The sequence below is a fragment of the Phascolarctos cinereus genome, unplaced genomic scaffold, assembly GCF_003287225.1.
Source record: "Phascolarctos cinereus isolate Bilbo 61053 unplaced genomic scaffold, phaCin_HiC Scaffold_1;HRSCAF=81, whole genome shotgun sequence".
Classification (NCBI taxonomy): Eukaryota; Metazoa; Chordata; class Mammalia; order Diprotodontia; family Phascolarctidae; genus Phascolarctos; species Phascolarctos cinereus.
Window position 1 is genome coordinate 249,178,876 of NW_027555514.1, and position 12,021 is coordinate 249,190,896.

General features: G+C 36.2%; 1 protein-coding gene across 9 annotated transcripts in view; it reads right to left on the reverse strand.

The window, feature by feature from the left end:
• Window positions 1–12,021, reverse strand: part of PPFIA2 (PPFI scaffold protein A2) — a 670,503-nt gene that overhangs the window by 531,495 nt on the left and 126,987 nt on the right. For all 9 annotated transcript variants that reach the window (XM_078146464.1, XM_078146473.1, XM_078146471.1 and 6 more), the window contains exon 3: window positions 2,488–2,529. In XM_078146464.1, coding sequence (XP_078002590.1) covers window positions 2,488–2,529 — 42 coding nt within the window. The remainder of the gene's footprint in view (window positions 1–2,487; window positions 2,530–12,021) is intronic.

Genomic DNA, 12,021 nt, shown 5'->3' on the forward strand with positions numbered 1-12,021 from the left:
TCAATGATCTCTCAATGCTTAAATTCAATAAATCAATGCTAATCATTTTTTCCCATCTCTTTAGCATTTGATACTATTGATCACCTCCTTCTTCTGGTTATTTCCTGCCCTCAGGGTTTTCATGGTACAGCTCTCTCCTTTTTCTCCTCCTCCATACCTGACAGTTTGTCCATCTATTCTCTGGATCTTCATATACGTCACCCCTACTAACTGTGACTATCTTCCTACTCTATCCTGGTCCTCTTCATTTTTCATTCTCTCTTGTAGACCTCATCTATTTTCATGTTTTTAATGATTATCCCCATCAACGTAATTCCCAGATCTACCTATCCAATCCTTGCTTTTCTCCCCAACTAGTGTCCCACACATCGTCACTTGCCTTATACACTTTTACAGTTGGATGTCCTCTAGGTATCCAAAATTCACCAAGTCCAAAACCAAACTCAGCATCATTCTCCCCCTGAACGTTCTCTCTTTCCAATTTTCCTATAGCCAGTAAGGACACCATCATGCTCACAGTCACAGAGACTCTCTCAATCTTGGTGTCATCTTTAATTCCTGCTTCTAGCTCAGCCCATAAATCCAATCCATTGTCAAATCTTGGCATTTCTACGTTGACAAATCTCTCATAAATGCCCCCTTCTCTCTGTTCATATAGACACCAAGCTAGTTCAGGTCCTCATCACCACCTTTGTGAAGTATTGCAACAGCCTTCTAATTGCTCTGTGTCATGTCCATTCCCACTCCAATCCATCCTACATTCAGCTGCTGAAATGATTTTCTTACCTTGTCATGCTCCTACTTATTAAATTCCAGGGTACTACTCCAAGATCAAAGTCCTCTGATACATAAAGCTCTTTACAACCAGTGCCCTGCCTTCCTTTCCAGCCTTCTTTCACCTCCAGGTAGTACTAACCCCTCTAGACTGCTTGTTGTTCCAGGAGATGACACCTAATCTCCTGTTTCTCTTTGCACTGGCTATCACTTGTTCTAGGGATACTCTCCCTCTTACCCATGATTCTCAGTTTACCTGGTTTCCTTCAAGACTCAGCTCTACACCCAAATGCTCCAGGAGGACTTTCCAAGTTCCTACCCCCAACCAACTATTAATGCCTTACCCTTTCAGATTACGTGCTATCTACTCTTTATACACCTTATATGTACCTAGTTATTTTTATGTTTATATTTCCTTTTAAAATGTGAACTCTTTCGGGCAGGGACAGTATTTTGACCTTCCTTCATATTCCCAATGCTTAACATAATGCATGACATACAGTAAGCATTTAGTAAATTCCCATCAACCATGTGGTGGAGATATTCTCTGGGTCAAAAAGCTTTGATTGGTGGCCTTGAAATCACACCATACTGAAAGCCACCAATTATATCTCTTAGTTAAGTTGCCCTTGGATATAACTATATAATAAATATTTTCAATCAATGATCTAGGAAAATATGTGGCCCTCAATGGTCTTAGTAGCCTCACATGCATTTCCCAGGATCATCTGCTAGCATTGTTGATTGATCAAGTCTGAGAAAATCAACAAAAGTATTTGCCTACATCAAAAATTAGCAAGCAAAATACTTCCCACATAAATCAAATCAAATATGGAAAGAAAACCAAAGTGGAAAATCCATTTACCCTCCCCTCTTTGGAATGGTATTCTGGAACATCTTGGAGGAACTTGTAAAAAGAATAGCACTCCAGATAGATAGAAGCTTGAGATCTTGGTATATATGAGTGATGACTGTAAAATTACAAGATTGCCCTAGCAGTTCTTTATGTAATATGGCTCGCAGATACAATCACATTATAACACGTGTGCATCTTGTAGTCAGTTTTATCCTTCTAACTTTGTCACAAAGGATCATTTGAAAGAATTTTTTCCATGTTGCATTGCCTTAATAAATGTTCTCTGAAAGTAGACATGACCACTGAGGAAACTAAAATGTGCTGGACCATTAACTTAAAGGCATTAAGAGATCTAATTTGAAACAAGTTCTGCCATTTTCTAGAAGCTTCCCAAAGTTTATAAATAAAAAACAAGCCACACCATTGTTGATACTATATCACTTCCAGGTATCCATAAAACTCATCTCAACTGAGATCTGTTCCATTCATTTCTGGAGCAACAATCTCCCAACCTTATTGCATCATATTAGACTGAAGAGAAAACCACATTTTATTCATTCCAAAGACATGACAATATTTCCATGTGTGATGAAAAGGTTTTTTTTAGTGTTATTTAAGTAACACAAACTAGAAATGGAAATAAATCTCAACTTTGAAAGACTGCCATTTTAGAAGACTAAAATTTAATCTCAAAGTTGTTTCTAGTTCTTTCCTTCTTCACAATTATATCACCCGTCAAAATCACATATCCATGGCAAATGGAATGCAACTAATTATCATATCTGAAAGGCTGTGGTACACATCGTTTCACTCAGTAGTAATTAAGACTAATGTGTTGGATAGAAAGTTGCACTTACCGGTGGATCGGCCCCCTTAGAACCAGCCAGGGATTCGATATCCTGAAAAAGGAGAGAGGCGTTGATTGTAAAAGACTATTCAGAACAGGAAAACTGTTCCAAACCTACTGATTATTATTTGCTTGAAAGTTTCATTGCATCAGTAAATGTGTTGAGATTTCTCTCCACAACATAAAAACATAAAAGTAGGCTGGACAAAGCAGGGATATGCAGAAAGTATACAAAGGATGAGCAATTTTCATTACATTTCTCATTAAAATGTTTAATAATCCAGAGAGATGGTGCAACTTAAAAAAAATAAAGAACACTGATCATTTCCGAAATGATATATGCTAAGAGGATGATTACAAATGGGAAAGAAGTTCTGACATTCTTCCATTTGCTTGACTTTCAATATGAAGGAAGAATATTAGCTAAAGAAAATTGGGTGATATAACTGACTTTAAAATAAGATAAGATGTTCCGAATTTTAATAGTTTTCATTATGGAGGTAAAAGCAAAAAGGTAAACTCTTTTTAGTTATTTCCCAGTCTAATCAAATGTTGTCGTCTTTTATGAACCCTTATTTAACCTCTCTTATGTACTTTATATCTTCCACATTGTAATATGGATGTGTACCTACCTTTCTCCCTTAAATAATTTTAAATTTCTTAAGGTCAGAAAGCATGTCTTATTCAACTCTGTATTACTTTTCTCTCATCCTTGAACCCAACAGTGTCTTGTGATCATGAGACACTTAAGAAATACATTTTAAATGACTTTTTAAAAAATGACTTATGAAATTATTTTTACAAAAGAACATTTCCTTATAAAAATAATTTATTTAAACAACAAAATTTGTTTTAAAAGAAAAATTTAAAAAATGTGTTTGGTCAAAAGGCTTTCCCAATATAAATAGTATATATCTCTGAGTAATGATAACAATAACACTAGTAGCTAATGTATAGTACATAAGTTTCAGAAGACATTTTGCATTTGTAATGTCATTTGATCCTCAAAACAACTCTTTAAGGTTTGGGGCTATTATTACATTTTTATTACATTGCTACATTATTACATGATTTTACAGATGAGAAAACAGAGGTGGAGAGAGCTTAAATGACATGGCAATGGATACACAACTAAAAAATCACTGAGGCAGAATTATAATTCAAGTCTTTCTGCCCTTTAAGTCTAGAATTATATCCACTATTATTCCACCTGTAAGGAAACATTTCAAAACATAAGCTCTTAGAGACTGAAGATCCTGCTATTTGCACAACTCCATAATATCTAACATGTTAAGCAACTCAGTCTGATTATACATTGGTCAAAAGACATAATAGCATGGTTGGCTAAGATTGTATGGCGGAGTTTAACATAATGTTCATGGGAATCTGCATTTGCTCCTTTTCCTTTGATCAACTCTATGTAGCTATCCCTTCTATATATAGTATGTCAGGAAGGGAAGAAACATTTATGCTAAAGTGAAGAGTCTGTTGAATTTAGACCTTGTCACCTTGGAAGTTCTTTTCTTTAACCTACATAAACAAGTAAATGAGTGAAAAATGATGGCCAACACACAAGAAAGAAGGAATGGGAGGGGAAACGGGAGGAAGGAAACACAAGGAAAGACAGTAAGAGAAAGGCAAAGCAGGGGAAGGAGGGAAGGAAGGAAGGAAGGAAGGAAGGAAGGAAGGAAGGAAGGAAGGAAGGAAGGAAGGAAGGAAGGAAGGAAGGAAGGAAGGAAGGAAGGAAGGAAGGAGACAGATAAAAGGCAGAATATATTGACAACTAACTTTTATTTTATTTTTTTCTAGAGTAGGGACGCAGGCTCAGTCTCTCTACTCTGCTAAAGGCCTGGACAGTTTTCTGGAAGAATCCCCTTCTGTCCTCAGCACTTGAGTTCATCGCAGATGTAGAGGGATGAGAAAATTAGAAAAGAAGATTGTGATAGGGACAGTGAGATAAGCATAAGAATTGGAACAAAAACCAGAGATAAAATCATCAGCAGACCATTATTCTTTGTGCAAGTCAGGTCCCAATTCTTACTATTTCATTTTTGATTCCCATCCTACTCCCAACTCCTAGGCACCTAAAAACTTGGTCTGTGTGGTTCAGGGGGGAGCAAGTAGCAGCAGTCAGTCAATGAACAAGCATTTATGTAGTGTTTACCATGTGCCATGAACCTTGTACTGATCAAATGAGATAACGTAAGTAAAGCACTTCAAAAATCTTAAAACTGTCATAAATGCTAGTTAATAATAATAATAATAATAATAATAATAATAATAAAAATAGTGAATAAGCCTAATAATTATATTACATGTAATTACATTACATTAACTACATGTAATTATATTGCATTAAATATAAGAATATTTGTGTGGAGGCAAGAAAGAATGGGCATTGTGTTTCATCTTAAAAACTGCTTAGTAGGCTACAGCAATATGGTATGGAAACTCTATCAAGGAAAAATTCATCTATAGTCAGTCAACAAGCATTTAAGTATTTACTGTGTTACAGGCACTATGCTAAATGCTGAGGATACAAAGAAAAGATCAAACAAATACACAACCATTGTCCCTGCCCTTGAAGAGCTCACAATCTAGAGGGAGATAAAATGCAAACAACTATGTACATACATGATATATACAGGGGAGAATGAAAAGCAATCTCAGTGAGAAGGCATTAGCATTAAGGAATCAAGGTGTGCCAGCCAAACCAGTTTCATTCATTGGAAAAATGCGTGTCTATGAACAAAAACCCACTGTCACTTTCTCCTTTAGTCATCTGCCCAGACTGACTTCAAGTAATTAAACTTCATCATAAATTAAAATATTTTTAAAATTTAATTTAATAAATAAATTTAAATAAAAATAAAAATCCCTCTGAATCAAATATAATATCCCAAAGAAGAGGAGTTTAGTAGTATCATTTGCAAAATGATCCCTTCACTTATCTTGGGTGTGTTGGTCTATGGAAAAACAAAACTCATATCAGAGGCTCTTTTCCATAGCCAAGAACACATTTCAGTGATATCTAAGATTTAGCTCTCTTCATTCACTTGGGCAGCTTGTTGGTACAAGGGTAGTGTTAGATTTGGAGACAAAAAGAGTTCAATCAAACTATAGGTGCTTTATTATTTCTATGTCCATAGCTAAGTCACTTAACTACTCTCTGCTTCCCTTTCCTCATCTGGTAAAATTGTGACAGTAACATCTCTTTCCTCACAGTGATGTTGTAAGGAATAAATGACATGGCATATACAAAGTGCTTAACAAGCCTTATAATGTTATATAAATGCAGGCTATTATTAATTATAAATTTGCAGCTGCAGCTATATCCTTCTCATATTTCTTCTCATTCTTATTGAATCTTGTCATACAAAATAGATTTCTATAATTAACTATAAAAGTCATACATTTCTAAGACTAAGGTTATGTGTGTATATGCACATATGTGTACACATACACACATATATATGTGTATGTATGTATGTACACACATAGATATGTACATAGCTACAAATCTGGTATCCTTACACATCAGTAAAATAAGATCTCTGCCATTTTCCTGACATTTATAGCACCACACAACTGAATAACTGTTTAGTCATTACTGTTTCTAATTAAACATTACATAAATATTATCTTTGAATGCCACCAATAGTTACCTAAGTCTCAAAGCCCACATTTTGAACACAGGCAGCTTGAGGCAAAGGTAACTCTGATACCTGCCTGTGACTCCATCCCCCCAAGGGACTCACAAAACCATGCCTGAAATACACTTGACAGTACCAAGCCCGCTTCTTCCCAGGCATTTCCCTGGTAACCACAGAGAAACCACAGTTCCTAGCAAAAGGTATAATCTCAGGTTCATGAGTTTGTAAGATTTAAAACTGGAGGAAAAGTTAGAGATCATCTACTCTAGTGATGTCAAACTTAAATAGAAATGGGGGGCCACTAAATCATACATAAGGATCCCAACAAACCACATATTAATTTTTAAATGTGTTGTCATCTCTACCTTACTGCATTTTATTTCTTTTGCAAATATTGCCCAATTCTATTTTAATCTGGGTCAGGTCACACATGGGAGTGCATGCCAAGTGTCTGATTCCCCTGAAACTCTGAGCTCAGTTTACAAATGAGGGAAATGAGGCTCAGAAAACTAATTTGTCCTAGTTATACAGTTTGCAAATGAATGGCCATAGTTTCAAACCTAGGTTTAGGGAAAGGGATGGATTAGCCAAGAGGAGGTAAGTTACTGCTTTAGTTGGGCATAAGTTGTAGAGATTCAACCCTTACACTTAACAACATCCACCCTCCAGAGAATCCATGATATCTGTTTACCAGGTACAGTATTTGTATTCCCCAGGTAATTTTTGAAACTAATAAAAATGAAATAACCTCTTTCAATAAAACTTTTTAAAAATCCTTCTCTCTCTCTCTCTCTCTCTCTCAAGAGAGAGAGAGAGAGAGAGAGAGAGAGAGAGAGAGAGAGAGAGACAGAGAGTATGAACACCTGAAGAAGTTACTGTACCAATGCTTATAAAAAAAATGAGTAAAATTTACCACGGTAGAGAGAAATGGTTCTAACTGGTCTCCTTGCCTCAAAACCCATCTATCTGTAGTCCAATCCATCCTTCACCAGTTGCTAAGATGATTTTCCTAAAGCACAGGACTTACTTCATCACTTTCTTGTTCAAAAGGGTCCAGTGGCTCCCTAATGCCTCTAAGATTAAAAAAGAACCTCTTCTATTTACTACTTTAATCTCTTCACAACCTGACTCCAGCCTCCCATTCCAGACTTATTGCACATCAGTCCCTTTCATGAACCAGTCCTGTGATGTGACATTCCATCTCCTTTTTTGGGGGGCTTTGTACATGCTATCTCTCCATGCTGGAATGTAGTTCCACCTCTGCTTCACCTCTTAGAATTCCAACCATTTAGGAAAGCTCTCCTCATGGGTCACATACTATATTAGGCCTTTCCTGACTCTATTAGCTAGGTGTATCTCCCTGCCCCTCAATAACTGAATTATATTTACTTTGTGCATATATTTACTTGTATGTTTACATGTGGTTTCCCCAATAGAAAGGTAGCTATTGCCTGCAGGAATTATTTAATTTTTATCCTCACATTCTCTGTACCGAGCACAATGCTCTACACATAGTAGGCATATAATATTTTTGAGTGATTAAATGGCTACAGCATTTGAGGAACTCAGAATTTTTTTTAAATTGGGAAAGAATGATAATAATATTAACAAGGAATTTGTACATACAAACTTAAGTTTTTAAAAGTGTTTCCTTTTTAACAACTTTGTGGGATTGATAGAATAATTATTACAGCTCCTCAGTTTACAAATACAAAAACTAAGGGCACAGCAAGGTTAAGTGACTTGACTAGGATCATATAGCTATGACACCAGGGCCAGTATCATTAAGACTCACTACAAATCACACTATCTTTGTATTTAAGATTTTAAGAATACCGTTTAGCTGAAGCAAAGGATGAATGTTGGAAAATTGTGGGAAATCAGGTTATAGATATAGTTTGTAGACACAACATATAGATCCTCCAAATATAGGTGGAGAAGTCATGAGAACGGGGGCTACCATGCCTTCTCCGAAATTTCTAGAATGCAGAGTTACCTAGAACAATGACAGACTAAGTAACTTGCCAAGGATAATGCAACATTTCTCAGAAGAAGGACTTGAACCCAGGTTTTCTTGAATCCAAAATCAGCTGTTACTCCACTAAGTTATGCTGCCTCTCCAAAGAGAGGTCTAGTTATAACAGTCTAATGACCTGGTCATGACTCGTTCATACTCTTAAAAATTGAGAATTCCCCAAAGAGATTCTGCGTATGTAGATTATATCTATCTATATATATGATATTAGGAATTAAAATCTTTTAGTTTTATGATAAAATGGTTTTGATATCACAGATTCTCTGAAGTGATTTTGAGATCCAACATCCATACCCCACCCCAACATTTCTAAATCTCACTTTGAGAATATCTGTGGTAGGAAAATAGAGGCATTACCATTTCTCATGTGGAGGATTGACATGAAGAAGTGAAAGAATACCAATGCGCTCTTAGCCAACTTCTTAAATTTATACTTACTTTCAGTAAATGATGAGGTTCTCTAAAAAGGGATAAAGGTATAAAAAATACGAGAAATACTTAGCTTTGGCCCATGATACAGTAGAAAGTGCAATGAATATAAGTCCAATTCTAGCTTTGGTCCTTTCTAGTCACATGACTTTGAGCAAGTCATTGACTCAACATTCCTTTATCCATATTAGAATGTAAGTGCCTTGAGAGCAGCAACTGTTTTTCATTACATCTCTATATCTCCAGCACCTAGGACAGTGCCTTAGACATGATAGGCTACGGGAGGAATGTTCATAAATGGTTGTTGCATGGTTAGAACAAACATTTGGGGGTCTATTTTTTCAGTAATTTCAATCATGTCCAATTCTTCATAACCCCATTTCAGAGATTTTTTTGGAGGGGCAAAGATAATGGAGTGATGTGCCATTTCCTTCTCCAGCTCATGTTACAGATGAGAAATTGAGGCAAACAGAGTCAAGTGACTTGCCCAGGGTCACACAGCTAGTGTCTGAAACCAGATTGGAATGCATGAACTTGAGTTTTCCCAATTCCAAGCCCAGTGTTCTATATACTACACCACATAAAGATAAATGAAAAAATGTCTGCCTTCAGTGAGTTTACATTCCATTTGGGGGGGGGGAGGTTGTGGAATGAAACGTGTAGGGGCAGCCAGGTGGATAGAGTAGCTGGGGAAGGAAGACAAAGCACCCCATTATCTTTGTGAAGAAAATTCCAAATGGGGTCACGAGGAGTTAGACACAACTGAAACAACTGAACAACAACTTGAGAAGCCAGAACACTAACTACTAAGAAAATGTGAAAGCATCCTCCTTCCTCTTTTTGACTACATCAGAAGCCCCATTTGTTGGCTCAACTTTTTTGCATTCCATAAGTCCAGGAGCTACCTTCTTGTGTTTCTTCGCATCATTATCTCTTAGCACGGTACATAGCACATAGTAACTGCTTAATAAATGCTCATTGACTTGCCTGACATGTCAAACTCAGCAGGTCCAAAATGGAAGTCAACATTGAGCCCTTACTGCTGAAACTTCTCTCTACAGAGTCTATCAGATGGAATTGAATGGGAGCTCCAATTTCCTTCTCAGACATTTCCTCAATTGTATGGCAGCATACATTCATTTTCTTTATTTTATCCCATGCAGTACATAGATCATAAGCAGAAAAAAAAATCAAAATAAAAGTTGAAAAGTAGAACACCAGGCTACAAAAATGTGCATGCCCTTTGATCCAGCAATAGCACTTCTAGGGCTATATCCCAAAGACATCAAACAAATATGAAAAGGACCCACATGTACAAAAATATTCATAGCAGCTCTTTTTGTGGTGGCAAAGAATTGTAAATTGAAAGGATGCCCATCAATCGCGGAATGGCTGAGCAAGTTTTGGTATATGAATGTAATGGAATACTATTGTGCTATAAGAAATGATGAACAGGCTGACTTCAGAAAAACCTGGAAAGACTTATATGGTCTGATGCTGAGTGAAGTGAGCAGAACCAAGAGGACTTTGTACACAATAACAGCCATGTTACACGATGACTAATATTGTTAAACTGAACCCTTCTCAGCATTACAAGGATCTAAGACATCTCCAGAGGCCTCAGGATGGAAAATGCTGTTCACATCCAAAGAAATAACTATGGAAGTCGAATCACTATCACTTATTTTTACCTTCTGTTGAGTTTTGTTTCATCTTTCTGATGGTTCCTCCTATTGGTTCTAATTTTTACTTACAACTTCAATAATGTGAAAATATGTTTAACGGGAATGTAAATGTAAAGCCTATATCATATTGTGCGCAGTCTTGGGGAGGGTGGGGGGGGAGGAAGGGGGAGAAAAATTTCCAACTCAAAAGCATATGGAAGTGATTGTTGATAAATCAAAATAAATTAATAAATTTTTTTAAAAAGTTGAACACCTACACTGTCTTTCTGTGATACATCATTATTATTCTCAACATCCTTTAGTCATCTCTCTCTCTCTCTCTCTCTCTCTCTCTCTCTCTCTCTCTCTCTCTCTCTCTCACACACACACACACACACACAGACACACTTGAGTGCACATGTATTTTAAATCTTTTTTGTTATTCTTAGCTTTCCTTACCAATCTTGTTTCGTTTTGAATTTTGTTTCACAGAACACCATTCCTGTAGAACCATAAAATGTTTTTGTCTTCATCCTTTGTTAGACATCATTGCTTCCATTTTGTGCATGTCTTTTTTTTCCATTTAAGTTTATAAATGAGTTGCTTATGTATAAAGTTTTCTTTTACAATTCTTTATTTTCCTACTTGAAACTATTTCTCGAAAATTTCTAAATTGTTTGAGATCTCCTCATCCTTTTTATGCTGAGTTCTGTACAATTTTAGAACATGTGATCCTGGCTATCCTTTTTCTGAATACCTGGAAACCTATTCTCCTCAAATCTATGACTCCTGGCACACTATGTCTGGATTTTCCTTCCTTCCCTATCAAAAATTCCAGGAGAGAATGCTTACGTCCCCAATTTCCCCTCATTTCTACCCCATTAGCCCATTTCCACCAGTTGGATAAAGTCAGATCAAAAAACTAAGTTTCATTGGTTCCCCCATTTTTTTCACAAAACTATTGCTAAAGAAAATCAATAAATTGCTTATTATCATGCTTTAGACAGGGGAAGAATTCCAGTAGAAATATGGACAATGAAAGTCTGTCATCACTCTGTCAGATCCTACTGTCAGGCTTGTGAAGTTTCCCAAACTCTTCATCTACTTCCTTTTATTTAATGTAGTCTGTGTAGATCACACTATTTCTTCTGTTTCTGTCTTTACTGATTATCCCCTAAATTTTCTCCACCATATCTTGGACTTTTCTCAACAGCTTATCTTCTAAGAGAAAGCATTGCTTTAGGCACTCATCCTTTTTGTCTATCCTGTTGTTCTTTAATAAGGTATATCTTCCAGAGTCATATGCTTGACATGGGTCTCATTCCAACAAGTCTCTAATTTATGCAATCAAATTTTCTTCCTGGAACCTATAAAAGTTCTACTAATCCTTATTGTTATTATTACTACTTACAGCTAAAAGTGATCTTTCACATCAAATTCTCTAACTATCCATAATTTCTATTATTTACATATTGTTTTATAGTTTGAAAGGGGATTTACACGTATATTTTCTCATTTGATCCTCACAATAACCCTGTGGTGTAGGTGTTATGATCATCTCCATCTTACAGATGATGAAAACTGATGTAGAGCTTAAAAGTCATTTGTCCTGGGTCTAAGACAGGGTTTGAACTAAGATTTGTTTGTTTGTTTTTTTTATTCTAAATCAAGTTCTTAATTTTTTTTTCTGTCAATCTTTGGAAGGCAGATGAAATCTCTCTGCCTCTCTCTCTCTCTCTCTCTCTCTCTCTCTCTCTCTCTCT